The 16,589-nt window shown below is 41.0% G+C and overlaps 2 protein-coding genes across 10 annotated transcripts in view; one reads left to right on the top strand and one right to left on the bottom strand.

The window, feature by feature from the left end:
• The window catches only part of ERLIN1 (ER lipid raft associated 1), a 40,446-nt gene extending 30,588 nt beyond the window's left edge, over positions 1–9,858 (top strand). For all 9 annotated transcript variants that reach the window (XM_059661065.1, XM_059661060.1, XM_059661064.1 and 6 more), the window contains 3 exons: positions 3,045–3,134; positions 4,044–4,123; positions 7,628–9,858. In XM_059661065.1, the coding sequence (XP_059517048.1) occupies positions 3,045–3,134; positions 4,044–4,123; positions 7,628–7,852 (395 nt within the window). In that variant the 3' untranslated portion in view covers positions 7,853–9,858. The remainder of the gene's footprint in view (positions 1–3,044; positions 3,135–4,043; positions 4,124–7,627) is intronic.
• LOC132214241 (histone lysine acetyltransferase CREBBP-like) overlaps positions 1–16,589 on the bottom strand; it is a 390,706-nt gene that overhangs the window by 245,536 nt on the left and 128,581 nt on the right. The window lies entirely within an intron of this gene.

Raw genomic sequence — 16,589 nt, 5'->3', positions numbered from 1 at the left:
CATCCTTTTACTTTCAACTTTTCTATGTCATTATGTTTTAGGTGTGTCTCTTGTAAACAGCATATAGCTGGATTTTGTTATCTTATCCAATGTGAGACTCTGTCTTTTAACTGGTGAGTTTAGTCTTTTTATATTTATTGTGGTTACTGCTATGTTTGGGTTTGTTTATATTATTTAATTTTGTGCTATTTATCATGCATCTTTTTCTCTGCTAATTTTCCCCCTCTTTTCTGATGGATATTGAATTGATTGGATTTTCTTTATTCTTTTACTTGATTGGAAGTTTTACATTTAATTTTTAGAATTATAACTAGTCATGACCTGTAAAATGTTTAACAAGCATACCTGACTTGACAAAGTCTAAAGTTATTCTATTCTCTTCTTGAATAATTCCTTAGAATACTTTAATTCTTATCACTGTCCTCCAATTTTTCATATTACTGTTGTCTAGTATTTTAGTTTCATGTTGTTTTTATTCCCCCATTAATTATTATAATCATCATTGATTCTTACAGTAAATATTTCAATTTACATGTATTATGTAATTTTTTCTTCTCCATTGTTTCTAGCAATTCATTTTTTTTTCCCTGCTAGTTTTTTTCAGTAAAGGTTTAGAGTGGAAACTTACTTAGTCTTCCTTGGTCTGAAATGCTTTTGTTTCATTCTTGAATGATAATTTAACCTATAATTCTAAATCCAATTATTATTCTTAGTTACTTTGGTGGTATTATTTTATTTTTGTTTAGCCTCTTCTCTTTATACTTTTAAGATTTTTCTCTTTGTCTTTGGTTATTCTCCAGTTTCACTATGATGTGTCCAGGTAGAGAAAAGCTTACTTCTCATTGGGCTGGTAGAAAGAGTTTTTATGAATTAATTTCTTTATTTATTATAGTTTTTATTGATTTCAGAGAGGAAGGGAGAGAAACATAGAAACATCAATGATGAGAATCAACAATCGGCTGCCTCCTGCACGCCCCCTACTGGGGATCAAGCATGCAACCCGGGCATGTGCCCTGAGTGTGAATTGAACCATGACTTCCTCATCATAGGTTGATGATCAATCACTGAGCCATACTGGTCAGGCAAGATAGAGTTTTTTAGTCTCACTGGAGTTGCAGTTCTGTAGCTGTCTCTCTGTTGTATACAGGAGTCTCAGTTCCAGTATCTCAAGTCCTCATCTTCTGACCCCCCTGCTTGGGCAATAACCAAAGTTCTTCTCCCTTACTTGTCTGATAACCACCCCTGGGCTGCCACTATGCAGACTCTCAGCTCTCCCTTTGCTTATGTCTCTTGAGTAGCTCCCATTTTTTTCTTAGAATCTCAGCCCTGGGTTAAAAAACAAATTCTTACTTAGAATCTCAGTCATGCGTTAAAAAACAAATTTGTTAAATTTTATCTAGCACTTTAAAGCAGTTATTTTCAACCAGTGTGCCGAGGCAGGAACACTTGCGTGCTGTACAAATTTTTAATACCTGAATATTTAGTCAGGGAACTGACCTCTATCCCTTAGATTGTCAAATAAAAAAATCACAACAGCAAACACAACAATAGTTGTCCGATATGAATGAATCAATAGTATACCCTTTTTTTTTTGTCAGATTGACAAAAAATATAGTGGTGTGTTGCAGAATTTTAGTAATGAGTTTATGTGTGCCATGAGATGAAAAGGTTGAAAGTTGCTGCTTTAAGGTGTTGGTAGCTGAAGGATTTTTCTCACTAGCCTACTGCACCATTTTTCTAGACTAGAAGTTTAGTCATACTCTTTATGGCTTTATCCACACACATTAAAGAGCAGTGTTAAATGGGATTATGGCAGCAGTTCTCTAATGTTGAAACACCAAGTCTCAGGGTTCTAGCTGCAGATGCCAGATCCCCCCACCTTTTATTCAAGTTTTATCTTCAGTTTCTGCTTATCGCTAAATTTCTAGCCCAGTTGAATATAGCCTATTTTTGGGATGGTATGATATAAATTGACTTTATGGCTGATAGAGAAATGTGCCCTGAAGTAGTTGAGAAAGGCTACTGTCTTCTAGAAAGAAAAAACCACTTGGAAATTTTTTTTAACATTATGCATTTCCCCTGGGAAGTGCATAAAATGTGTTAAAATATTCACCTTCTTTGTCTGAAAAGGAGAGTTGAGAACTTCTTCAAGAAATGCAGTGATTGAAATAAAAGTTTAATTAGAGTCTTTCTCCCTTGGTCCTGGATCCTTTGATTGGGCCAGAGTTTTACTAAGAATGTTTCTCATTTTCCCCGCCTGTAACAGCCTGCTGCAGCTAAGCTTTTCACTCCCAACACTGTTTGTACATTCTCAGATGAATTGCCCTTCTTTCTCTTTTACCTTCCATGGCAGTCAGTATTCCTTCTCTGATATTTTCATCGTGTTATTTCCTTCATGGCAATTTAACAGTTGATCCTGAGCATTTTAAAGCCTAAATTCCTTAGGCTGTCACTCAAGACAGGTGTCTTCTAGCCCTCTTTCTATTCTTACTTTTTGTTGTATCTCTTGTCAGCTGATTCTGTATTACCTCTCACTTGCTCATTTCGTACCTTCTTGTCTTTGTTTACACCTTCTGCCTTGTCCTCCTAGGTCATGTCCATTATTTTCTTTAAGATTTCTTCTAGAAGGCCTTCCTTGGTGTAACTTACCTTTCTTTCTCCTACCACATTATATTAATTGTCCTACCTTGCCATGCATTTATGTTGCTATGTTTTTGTGTTGAGTACTTTGATGAAGTATCTCCCCCCCTCCCCCAATCCCCCATTAGCTTGTGGACCATTGCTGTTTAATCCCTTAAAGGACTGGAACTGTTAACTTTTGTATTCCCCTTCCCACAAAATTAGCACTGTCAAAACAGAACAGTAAAGTAGGAAATAGACTCCCTTCTATTCCATTGAGTTGTTTACTATGTGGTTAGATAAAACTTAATGAAATAGACCATAACACCTTATGTAAGTAAACGTTAGACTGTGTGCTGCTGATTCTAAGTACCTGTGGAGCTAGGGAAATGTTTTTGAATGTGTCTTCTTTTGTATGATTATAGAAGCAGAGAAGATTGCACAAGTGGCAAAAATTTGGTTTCAGCAGAAGGTGATGGAGAAAGAAACTGAAAAACGCATTTCTGAAATTGAAGGTACATCAGGAAAAAAGAGGCTCTGACTATCCTAATCTGCCTCTCTGCCCCAGGGGTTGGGCTCTATGGTGGGTAGGAAGACCATAGACAGAATAGTCTGAAGGAAGTGGCTGACTTGATATTCTAGATAATTTTTTTAAAATTGCCATTACATATCTAGCTCTTGGTTTGGTTTGTGACTTTGGCTAACTCAGCCTTTCCTTTTCTGACTTAAAATAGGGCTTATTAGCTCCTACTTTGTTCTCAGGCAGTATGATAATTACCCATAATCAGTTGTAAAAAATATATAAGATGAGAAAACCCAACACAACCAGTTTCTTTCCTACCTGTCAACGAAAAAAACACATCATACAAATTAGCTGGGAAAAAAGAAGCCACGGTTTTCACAGAACTCTCAAACTCCTTGATTTCACAGTGAGATGTTCTTAGCTCATAGTCTTGAAGACCAAACATTCAACCTCTTCTGCTTATATACTGCTGCTTTCTATTGTTTAGATCAAATGCGGGGGGGGGGGGGGGGAATTCAGTAAATAGAGCAGAGCTTTTGTGTCTGGATTTAGTTATTTCACTTGAAGCTGAGAGTGGGGTGGGGTGTGATGCTTTGGGTGATGGGGATGGAGGAAAGAAAGAGCACTTTTAGGTGGAAACTGAAGTGGGCTCAGGTGAGCTGGGAGTTGTTCAACATTGACAAGAGTATTCCCAGTGAAGTCCTCAGAAGCTGTCTGAGGACTGGGATTTGGAAACTGCTAGAGTTGTTACTGGTATATGCTTTTAAAGTAAAGAAGTGATCAAAATATCAGGCAGTGCAGAATGGGACTATTACCTAAAGTAGAGTCTGAACTTGTTACCCAGCTGAGGAAATAGATCACAAGTTTCCTTTGTTTTAAATACCCTGTGTTGTTTTGCTAGATGCCGCGTTCCTGGCCCGAGAGAAGGCAAAAGCAGACGCTGAATATTATGCTGCACATAAATATGCCACGTCGAACAAGGTGACTGGCTCTCTGTGCCACTCTCCTAGTAACACAGTTTGGGGTTTTGGTTTCTCTTGTGGGGGCTCTGATGTGATAAAGGAGATCTATCCAGTGTCAAGAAAGGATAGTTACTGTCACACCCTCTAGAATCAGCCAGTCACTTGGCAAGATATATTGCACACTTATTGGATAGGGAATTTTGTATATTTGCATATAAAAATGGGGAGCTCTGACAAAGGCAAGCAGATAGATAAAAATACATGCCATATAGCAAGCACGTCAAACTCACGGCCCATGGACCACATGCGGCCCACAGCGAACATTTTTGCAGCCCAGCTAATATAACAGTATGCAAGAAACGACTTAATAAAATTTCATGACTTAATTTTTATAATATCCTGTTATATATAACTAGGGGCCCGGTGCACGAAATTCGTGCACTGGGTGTGTGTGTGTGTGTGTGTGTGTGTGTGTGTGGGGAGTGTCCCTCAGCCCAGCCTGCCCCCTCTCACATACTGGGAGCCCTCAGGCGTTGACCCCCATCACCCTCCGATCGCCTGATCGGCCCCTTGCCCAGGCCTGACGCTTCTGCCAGAGGTGTCAGGCTTGGACAGGGGATCCCCATCTCCCCCCGATCACTGGCTCTGGCCCCCGCCCAGGCCTGAGGCCTCTGGCCCAGGAATCATGCCTGGGCAGGGGACCCCCATCTCCCTCTGATCGCTTGCTCCACCCCCCGCCCAAGCCTGATGCCTCTGACCCAGGCTTCAGGCCTGGGCAAGGGGACCATCATATCCCCCCAATCCCCGGCTCAGCCCCCCGCCCAGGCCTGATGCCTCGGCCAGAGGAGTTGACCCTCATCACCCTCCGATCACCAATCACCTGCCCCCCAGCTCTTAGCTCCCCCCTGGGTTTCCGATCACTGTCAGTGGCAGGGGGCTTCTTCCTGCTTTCCCTTTCGCCTCCCTGCATTGTGCCTACATATGCAAATTAACCGCCATCTTGTTGGCAGTTAACTGCCAATCTTAGTTGGCAGTTAATTTGCATATAGCCCTGATTAGCCAATGAAAAGGGTATCGTCGTACGCCAATTACCATTTTTCTCTTTTATTAGATAGGATTATTAATAACGAACTACTACGTTCGCTATTGACTGATTACTATAATCATGTTACATTCATTTCCCTTACGCGGCTTAAGCACAGGCGCACCATTTCTCTCCACTAATACTAGCAGCGAATATTTTAGCAGCCAATTGCATGTCATTAGTCTTGTACTGACTTGTTTGGTGTGCACAACAGGAAATAGTTCGCTTTCAGAGAATAAGAAAAATAGAAATTTGCATTACGCTTTTTAATTGTGCAGATATTCAGTGTCTGGTGAGAAAAAATACAATTTTTATTAAAATGTTCTACTCTTTTATATTAACGATTACTCATTTATTTCAGCCCTTTGTATTCAGTATGTCTCTATCGAAATAAACCTATGCTTCTATGAAAATTGAAGCTTTTGTTTTTTGCGGCCCACATAAACTTAAACCTTGTTTATTTGGCCCATGTTAGCCTTTGAGTTTGACATGCTTGCCATATAGCCATTCATTTGTCCTGCTATATAAGAATTCAGTAATCAAGAAAATTGAGGGGCTTCTGAAATGACAAAAAGAACAGAAGAGTAAAGTTTACTTAGAATTGTTTCCCAGAGAAGGTAGGTTTTTTTGAGTAAGCTCGTTTATAGCAGTGTTTCTCATCAGAGACATTCTTGGCATTTTGGAGTGAGATAGTTCTTAATTGTTGAAGATCATCTCATGCATTATGGGATATTTTGCACCCCAGGCCCTCACCTACTAAATGTCAGTAGTGTTTGCCAATTATTTTAATAGTCACCACCACTCCCACCACACACACGTGTTTCCAAATGCTATGAACTGAGTATTGCTTGTTTACTGGGCTTTTTAAATGTTCTAGTCATGAGGCATTTTATGTGTAATAACTTGAGAAAGGAGGTTGGATGATGTATGAGTGACCAATTTTTGTTTAGGGACTGGGGTAAGTTTAGGTCTGGAGACTACAGGCCTAGTTAGCAGGAATTATTTAATTAAGAGGCAGCTAGAACCCCTATGGCTTTCTGAGAAGGGAAGGATCTAACCAAGGTTTATAAGGTTATTAGTTGTAGAATAGATTGGACAGAAAGAATGGAGACAGAGATTGCTAAGGTATAGGATACAGTTTCCAGGATTAGAGTAAAGATTGAAGGTAGAGACAGAGCTTAAACTCTTTTGATTTAGAAAAGAGCCAAATAATCTGTATTCAGAAGAAATGATAAGACTTGAAATTCAGTATGAATTTAGAAATACACTTAACATATTGGAGGACACAGCTCTATAGAAACAGAATGGAGTTTGGTCAAGATGAAGACGAGATGAGAAACTTCAGTTTACAAAACTAACATTTCAAATCTGTCATGGGAGAGGCTGACTAGGCACAAATATCTAGAGCTTGTCATGAAGTCAGCCTATGCCAAAGGGCAGCAAGTAGTTTTATGTCACTTTGAAAATGAAAAATGCTATTCAGATATTGACCTATAATAATAAGACTTTAGAAAGTAATTTGTTTATACACGGTGAGCAGATTGGATGGCAGTGTTTCAGCAGGGATATGAGTCAGCTGGAGAAGGTGTAGGTGCAGGAGTGGAAGATGTCAGAGGGCTATGAAGAACAAGATGGGCTTTTGCCTGGAGGACAGGCTGGGACTTGATGAAGAGAGAATCGCTAGGGAAGGCCCTGAGAGGCTTTGGAGTATATTTTAAGGATCATTGGAAATGAATACGTTTTAATCAAACCCAGAGAGATTGTGATTGGATATATCTTAGGATCACAATTTAAACAAGACACTGTGATGGAGAGAAACCTGATGATTGACAAATATCTGTCCATCACAAACAGATTGAACATCCAGTTTCTGGGTAGAGGCAAGAGGCCAGACCAGGTGATTTCTTGAGATATTTTCTAGTTCTGGAATGTGATCAAGAAAAGCAGAATCAAAGGTGGTTGATTATAAGGTTCTGGGCCCAGGCCCTTCCTTTGAAGCTCTGCCACTCCCATCCATTGACCTGTTCATATATCAGGAGAGCCAGGAGAAATTCCAGACTGACCCCAGGTTGATTCAGCTGGATGAAATGAGAAAGTACATATGGAAGTACTTCATCAGCCACAAGTCACTATGGAAATGTTATCATCATTACTTAGTGAGTTATCATTCATTGTTCCTCAAAACCACCCCCAACCTTTTTTTCTTCTTAATTAAAAAATAAACAGCCTCTCCTACATTATAACAGCTTGTTGAAGGAACTTCAAGTCTGGAATATAACTGTTAATGTGATAGCCACACTTCAAAGTGAGAGAGGGTCATTGGCAAGAATTCAGATTTGAGTAATTTTATCGGTAGTGCAGTAGGGAAATGTGGGTGAGGAAACAGGGATGAATAGTGCACCAGAGTGTCCTGACGCCTCTGCTCCTGTTTGCCCCCAGCACAAACTGACCCCGGAGTACCTGGAGCTCAGGAGGTACCAGGCCATCGCTTCTAACAGTAAGATCTACTTTGGCAGCAACATTCCGAGCATGTTCGTGGACGCCTCTTGTGCTGTGAAATATTCAGATGTTAGGACTGGAAGGAAAAGCTCTCCTCTCCTCTCTAAGGATGCTGCTGAACCCTCTGGAGAGAGCCCTGTCCAGAAGAAGGAGAGCATAGGTTGATGCAAGAGATGGAAATGTTCTCCCATATCAAGATGTGGCCCAAGGGGTTCAATGGGAATAATGGTTACGCGACTCCCTGTGCTCGTGTGTTCTGCCTCTCCTGTGGTAGTCCTGGCTTACCAGCTGATTCCAGGATAGAGCCAGCTGTCTGGCACCCAAATGGTCTTTTCAACCACAGTTCTATCAAGTATGCTGTGAGTGATCCTTGCTAAATTGGTACTCATGAAAGAAGGAAAGTCTAATGCTAAGACACTGCCTGCACTGGAATGTTAAACACTACATACATCACAAGCTGTGTTTTCCTAAGCTGAGATCTATTGAATAATGTTTACATTGGTCCCAGGGGAAGTGTGTGCTCGGCCATTCAAGAGATAGAAGGCCAGAGAGAAGATGGCCAGGATGTGGTAAGTGTAAAGAAGACTCACTGCACCTGGGACCCGGGCTCTCTTTAGGGTCTGCAGTGTACATCCATGTGATTAGCATCTAGTCCGCTGAAGTTCCCCAGGAAATGATCTTCCAGTTGAGCAACCATTTACTTGATACAATTTGTACCTTTTTGTTTTCCTACAGTCAGGTTGGTGGCTTGCTGGGACATGCACCTTGCCACTCAACCAGATTCCTTGTAGAGGTTCCTAATCACTAGTTTATTGCATTAGTAGGCTGAGATAGAGCTTGGTTTCAAGTTTTGGATGAGATGAAACCTTGGCTTTGAGTCAAAGTTCTGGGGATTTGAATTCTCCTCCATTGGGTGATGACTGTCTGTGTCACTGCCTCAGGCTGTGTGTGACTAAGGTACTTGGTTTCTTGTCACAGACTACTCCTTATAAGTCACCTCTCAGCTCTGGGTGGCCAAGAGCAAGACAGGGCTTTACCAGAAATAGGAGCAGCATACAATTCCTAGCTATTCACTGCACAGTATTGTATCATAACTGCAGGAAGTTTTTTAACTGGATTTGGGGTACATTCATTTGCCCTAGTACCTCTGCCTAAAGGCTCTATTCTAGGCTGCCATGATTACTAGCACACGAATTCTCCTCAATATTGTTCATCAGGAGCCTACATAGTGTGGAACAAAGAGTAACGCCGTCATTTTTGTCTCCTTCCCTATTGGCCCTGAGATGCTGAAATCAAAGTTGTTCTCCAGCTTCACCTTCCCTAGGAGATTAGGATTCCACTGACTTCCTGGGCAGCCAGTGGATTTAATCTTCCATGAGATGATGACATTAATCTGTGGCTATGAGAGACCTGTTTCACCTGGACATTTTTTCCCTTAAAGATTAACTTTCTTAAAAAAGTGTGCCCCATAGTTAGGCCTGAGTATGTGCAGCTTGTTAAGACCTTTCGTGTAGACTTTGTTCAAGCCAGACAGAAAAGTCATGGGATCCTTCCAGCAACCTCTCAGCTGACTCTCAGTCTCATGACAGTTGTGAGTTGTGCCAAACACTTTATGGGAATGGAATCCCAGATTTGAGTGGGTCTTTTCCTTGGGCCTTATCCTATAAAAGCATTTGTAATATGGAGAGAATCATTTTTTCACTTTTGCTCATTAATTGTATGCGTTCTCTTTTTGAGTGAATTTTGTGTTCTCCGGCCCGCAAAAGAACTTTTGAACTAAAAATAAACTCTTCACCTGTCATATATTGTTGCTGCAGATAATGATTGTTGTGGGAAACTTGGATCATTGGCTTTTGTGCTTTCATTACTAGAGATGTTTTCTATTCCCCTGAGCTAAAAGTTGCTGCCCCCAAGTGATGGATGTGGGTTATCTTACAAGCCACAGCCCTGGTGCAGAGTTGAGGAGCAGGGAAATCACGTGGTGAAGTTTTAAAGAAAGCACTTCCACTTGAAGTGTGCTTCCCTGGGCTCACTCGAGCACTAGGCCTAGCCCTCCTTCAGGGATGTTCCTTTTGGCAAATATATACTGTAATCTTGAGTCTAAATTTATATGTGAAAAGCTACCTTTTTTTAAAAAAAGAAACTAAATAAAATTATTTTACTATCAGTGATTTGTGTTTTCCATATGTCTGTTCTTTTCTGTTGTCTTAATATGCCTCCAAGGCTTTCTTGCCCATTTCACTTATACGCCTCCCAGAACACTGCCTCCCTAGTATGAGAATTTTAAAATAATTTTTAAATATTTTTTAAAATGCGGATTATCCGGTTAAAATGCGGATTATCCGGTTAAAATTCGGGTTAACTATTAACCGGTTAATAATACGGATTTTGTAATCCAAAGAAAACACAATAATTTCAAGAGAAACATCAAAAGTGCTCTATTCAAAGTAGTGTCCATCGCTAGCTACACACTTCCCCCATCTTTCAGGTAATTTGTGGACACCGTCCCAATAGAACTTTTCTTGTTTTGAGGCGGACCATTCAGAGACCCAATTTTTCACTTCTTCATACATTTTGAAGTGCCGCTCAGAAAGTGCGTGTGCCGTCGATTGGAATGTAATCTGAAGGAGCAAGGTCTGGTGAATACAGCATGTGGGTTAATACTTCCCAGGCAAGATCTTTTAGCATGTCTTTAACTGGTTATGAAGTGTGTGATGGTGCGTTACCATGAAGCAAAATTACTTTGCAGTGTCTTCTGGCCCATTCTGGTTGTTTTACGATCACAGCATGGTTCAAATTGATTATTGTTGTCGGTAATGATCAGTACAGTGGGGCCTTGACTTACGAGTGTCCCGACTAACGGGTTTTTTTGAGATATGAGCCGTCTCTAGGCCGATTTTTTGCTTTGAGTTACAAGGTCAAAAAAATTCGGGTTACAAGCCAGCTTCAGATACCCCACCGCTAGTTGGCACAGCGAACCTCACAGTGATTTGACATACGAGTAATTTGAGTTATGAGCTCCATCACGGAACGAATTAAACTCATAAGTCAAGGCCCCACTGTATTAACGGTTTCACCTGGTTTTAAAAGCTCATAATACACCACACCTTCCTGATCTCACCAAACGCAGAGCGTTGTCTTCTTTCTGAAGCTATTTGGCCTTGCAGTGGATGTTGATGGTGGACATGGATCAACCCATGATTTTGTGTGTGTGGGATTCTCAAATTAAATCCATTTTTCATCACCAGTCACAATTCGATGCAAAAAAGACTTTCTTTCCTGCTGTTGAAGCAACATTTTACTGAGGACTTTTCAGTTTTCCATTTGTCTTTTGTTCAGTTGATGTGGCACCCCTTTTCTTCCTTTAAAATCTTTCCCATTGCTTGTAAACGATCGGAAATTGTTTGCTGAGCAATATTTAATCTTTCTGCAAGTTGTTTTTGAGTTTGACATGCGTCTTCACCCACTAATGCTTGTAATTGTTGGTCTTCAAACTTTTTCGGTTGACCTGGACGTTCTTTGTCTTTCACATTGAAATCATCACTTTTAAAGCGTTTAAACCAGCGTTCACAAGCATATTGAGATGGAGCATGTACACCATACGCTTCCTGAAGTATGTGATAACTTTCAGCAGGACTTTCCTTCAAAATAAAGTAATGAATTAAAACTTCCCGCAAATGCTCTTATTCTTTGGCATGAAATTCAACATTTTTAAGCATAAAAATATGATGTTAACACCTTCAGAAAATTTGACACATGAAGTTTTGAAGCTTGCTGTCAATACAACAAAGCATACATATCAAATCGCATATATATCAGCCTATGTGTAACTCCATCTATTGAAAAAAATGCGCATTATTAACCGGTACACCTAGTAAGGATGTTCTGAGTCACTGTGGGATGCAGCCAGCTACAGGGGGAAGGGGAAGGATGGAGTGTGCCCTGCAGAGGCTGCCTGAGAGCTGGCGGGAGGGAGGAGGCGCCCTGACGCAGAGGCAGGACAAGCTGTGCACATCATCACTGGCAGTGAGGGTGTTAGCCCAGGAGCCAGGTTGGACCTGCGCTCCCCGTGCTCTCGACATTCCCTCTGGGGACGGTTTCATAGTGATGTTGGGACAGCAGCACTTTACTCAGTTTCCTGTAGCATCCAACCCATAGTATCCTACATCTGCTACTGCAGACCAGGGAAGTTTAATCGAAACCAATTATCCTCTAGGTGTTTGGTAGGTATTAAATTGAAGTCAGACCTTCCTTTCTGCTGTGGGGAAGGAATGTTGTGATCAGATGTTGACTGACTTCTAATTGCTTCAGGATTAAGTCTCAGTCAGATGTGTGTATGCAAGGCTTTTTGTTTTTTTGTTATTTTGCCCCCACTGACCTGCTTGCCCAGATCCTTGATTGTACCTTCTCTCCATCTCTGCATATATTGTCCCATCTGTCCAGCTCACTTTTTCTTCCCCAAGGCTCCAACTTGCCTTTGCTAACTCCTAATGGTGTCTCCACTTCTTCAGACAGGTCACCCTGCATGCTTGCCCAGGTCAGTACCCCACATGTCCCCCTTCGTAACATTTCACACGCCTTACATTGCCTGCTTAATGTCTTTCCCACAAATAATGCAGCTCTCCAGGGGGCAGGACTGTGACCATGGTCTGCCCTGGGGTAGTAGTATTGCTCATACCTAACATAATACCTGGCCCATATGAGTTCTTCCTTTGTGTTGCATGAAAGAACAAAAGGATGAATGTGAAATGCAGGCTAAGTGACTAGTGGGGGAAAAGGACATAGAAGTTAGGTTAGAGTGTCCATGTCAGGACTTAATGTGAGCAATGAGCAGTTAGCAAACATCTCTGAACCTGTTAACCCATCCTTGCAGTGCTCGCTCCTCAGTGGATTCAGCAAAACAAGTTTATGCACCTAGTATAGTGGCAATTATTGGGTGAGTTAGTTCACCCACTCTATGGGAATCAACATCTTTCTGTCTCTGAGTTGACTTTAAGTTTCAGTAGTGGAGAGAGCACAGGGCCTTATATATACACGAGTGCATCATAAAAGACATGGAATTATGTCTTCAGCAGCAGTGAGCTAAGCTAGTTAGATTTGAAACCTTGACCACAGCCCTCCAGGAAAATCTCAACAACCTGCCCCAGCCCCTCAGCTTTCTCCTGGTCTCTGGTCTTTGAATAAGCATTTAGATTCTACAGTTGGCCCTTGAGCAACCCTGCAAGTCAAAACTCTGCATATAATTTTTGACTCCTCCCAAAAGCTTACGGATAACAGTTGATTAACATATTTGTATGTTACTATGTATTACAGATTACTACAATAAGGTAAGGTAGAGAAAAGAAAATGTTATTAAGAACATCGTAAGGGCCCTAGCTGGTTTGGCTCAGTGGATAGACTAGAGCGTCAGCCTGCGGACTGAAGGTTCCTGGTTCGATTCTGGTCAAGGGCACATGCCAAGGTTGCAGGCTCAATCCCTAGTAGGGGAAGTGCAGGAGGCAGCCGATCACTGATGTTTCTGTCCCTCTCCCTCTCCTTTCCTCTCTAAATTCAATAAAAAAATATTTATTTTTTAAAAAAAGAAAATCATAAGGAAAATACAGTTAGTGTATTTATTGAAAAAAATCCATGTGCAAGTGGACCCATGCAACTCAAACCCATGTTGTTCAGGGGTCAGCTGTAGATGCTGTTGATTCATTGCTCACTCCAAGTGTCCATTATTATATAGACCTTAGCACAGATGACATTTTACTTATTTTCCTTACCATGTCTCTTTGGAATTCGTACCATTCTCTTTTTTTCCCTATTTATTCGCTTTTCTACTTTCCATCACCTATAAACTGAATGTGCCTCCCTGAAGCATATATGTTGAATCCCTAATCCCCACTGTGATGGTATTCGGAGGGGCGGCTTTGGGGAGGTGAACAGGTTGTGAGGGTGGAGCCCTCATAAATGGAATTGGTTCCCTTATGAGAAGACACACGAGAGAGATGCCTGTCTCTTGGCAATGTGAGGACACAGCAGGAAGGCAGCCATTTGCAAACAAGGAAGAGGGCTCTTGCCAGACACCAAGTCTCTGGCACTTGATCTTGGCTTCCCAGCCTCCAAAACTAAGAGAAATAAGTCGTTTAGGACACCCAGTTGATGGCATTTTGTTACAACAGCCTGAGCAGACCAAGACACCATCTACTTCTATTTTTTATCTTCAATTTTTTTCTTTCCTTCCCTTCTTCCTATAAGTAATTATTGGGCATCTAGAATGTGCTAGTTGCCGAGGTAACAATGAGGCTTATACCCTTGTGTGGGTGGGGGTTGGGGGTCTGGCAAGCAAATAAGAGGCACTTACAGTGTAAATAACACTGCCGAGTGGTCGCTGGATGCAAGGGGCACAAATGAGGGTCAGACCAGCCTAGTGGTTTCTAGGAGGCAATGTCAGATTTTAGCCAAATTTTAAGGTTGGACAGGAGGTAGCCAGCCAGCTAGAGAGGTGGTGATGGTGTAATGTGTTCCAGGCAGTGGGAGCACCAGATGATATTTTAAAATGCAATTCACTGTCTCCCCTTGCCCCAACAGTGCCATGCCTGCACTTCACGTGTGTTTCACTGCAGGGATCCTCCCGCACTATGGAAGCTGCAGGCATTCTGCACATATATTCAACTCAGATATGCACAAAACTGTCTCCAAGAACAACCCTCAACTAGTGGGAGACAGGAGCCCAAGTGGTCAGGGAGGAGGTGACCTTTAAAACCTTCCCAATGGGAACAGTTACCCTCCTGACACAATACGAGAAACAATGTGAATATCAAACATAATTCAACCCATGTTTGAGTGCCTGGTATGTATGAGGAAACCTAAATCGTGTAAAGTATTGGACCAACAGTGAACAAAATAGTGAATAAGACAGATACCATCTCTGCTCCAAGAGTGAACAGTAATGTCAGCTATGGACTTAGCTGTTGGTTCATGGGTTGTAACAAACAACCACTCTGGTGCAGGATTTTGATGGTGGGGGTGGGGGGGTATATGGGAACTCTGTATCTTCCACTCAGTTTTGCTGTGAATCTAAAACTATTCTAAAAACTTAAAGTGTTAATAATAAAAGAAACAGTATTTTTTAAAAAGTCCTTTCAAGATGTTTAAGCAAGGGAATGATATGCTTACATTGTTTTAAATCTGTCCTTTCCCAACATGTTTCCAACATCTCACCATATTTCTTCACCTACTTTCAACATCCAAAGCGACATTGAAGTCCTAACTGTTCAAACATTTCCAGGTCAATAATTTACCTCACTGTGAAATGTCTGCAAATGAATACCTGGAAACAACTTAGCAAAAGTATCAGTGGACAGGTTCCACAGAAGGTGCTGGAAGGAATACAGAAACGTATCAGAGGCCCTTAAACTAATGACCTCTGCCTGAGTTCTCCCTGTGCAAACCCATCAGGGACTGTGCTCCCTAAAAGCTCACAAGCCCCAAAGCTAATGGATCCACGAATGCAGGCTAATGAGCAATTCTGTAGTCTGTTGTGAGAATACAGAGAGATGGCCCTGAAATATGTGGAAAACAAGTTTAAAAAAAACATTTAATGAATTTTTGTGCTTCATACATATTTAATGTTTGTAATAATAAGCAATAGAAAACCACAGTAGACTTCTTAGATTTTAGAAAAAAATTTATTACAGTAAAAATTCCCCATAAAATAATGTATAAACATTATTGTTAATAGTAAGACTTACTTCAAAGAAGAAGATTAATTATCTTAAATGTAAATACAAATGAGATAACATTTTTCAAAAATCACCTTAGTGAATGTTTTCTTTTTCTTTATTGTGGTAAAATATACATAAAATTTGCAATTTTAACAGTTTTAAGATGTATATTTCAGTGGTATTAAGAGCATTCACAATTTTTAAAATATATTTTTATTGATTTCAGAGAGGAAGAGAGAGAGAGAAACATCAATGATGATAGCGAATAATTGATTGGCTGCCTCCTGCATGCCACACTGGGGATCAAACCCGAAACCCAGGCATGTGCCCTTGACCAGAATCAAACCCGGGACCCTTCAGTCCACAGGCTGATGCTCTATCCACTGAGCCAAACCTGCTAGGGCCATTCACAATTTTTGATGAGAGCATCATTGATCAGCTGCCTCCTGCGTGCTTCCTGGGGATTGAGCCCACAACCCAGGTATGTGAACTCTGGTTCATAGGTCGATGTTCAACCATTGAGACACACTGGCCGGGCTCCAGAATTTTTTAATCATTCCAAAAAACTCTGTACCCATTAAATACTGACACTCCATTTCTTCCTCCCCTAGGCCCTAGCAACTTCTAGTCCACTTTCCATGTCCATGAATTTAGTGTCTCTAAGTACCTCATGTAAGTGTAATCATACTATACTTGTACTTTGTGTCTGGCTTATTTCACTTAGTATCATGTCTTCAAGGTTCATTCATGCCGTAGCAAATTTTAGAACTTCATCCCTTTTTATTTTAAAAATATATATATTTTATTGATTTCAGAGAGGACGGGAGAGGGAGAGAAAGATAGAAACATCAATGATGAGAGAGAATCATTATTTTGCTGTCTCCTGCACACCCCCTACTACTAGGGATTGAGCCCACAACCCAGGCATGTGCCCTTGACTGGAATCGAACCTGGGACTCTTCAGTCCACAGGCCGATGCTCTATCCACTGAGCCAAACCGGCTATGGGTCTTCATCCCTTTTTAAAAGTGACTAATATTTTATTGTATGTATATATACTACCTTCTTTTTATCCATTCATCTGTTGATGGACATAGTAGACTCTTAACTGATGAGAAACATGATAAAAAAAAAATTATGTTTGAGGAGGATGACTCTGACAGCTCTGTTTTTCCAAATCAGATCTCAGGATAT

This window comes from Myotis daubentonii, chromosome 13 (genome assembly GCF_963259705.1).
Source record: "Myotis daubentonii chromosome 13, mMyoDau2.1, whole genome shotgun sequence".
Classification (NCBI taxonomy): Eukaryota; Metazoa; Chordata; class Mammalia; order Chiroptera; family Vespertilionidae; genus Myotis; species Myotis daubentonii.
This window is presented reverse-complemented; position numbering and strand designations above follow the sequence as displayed.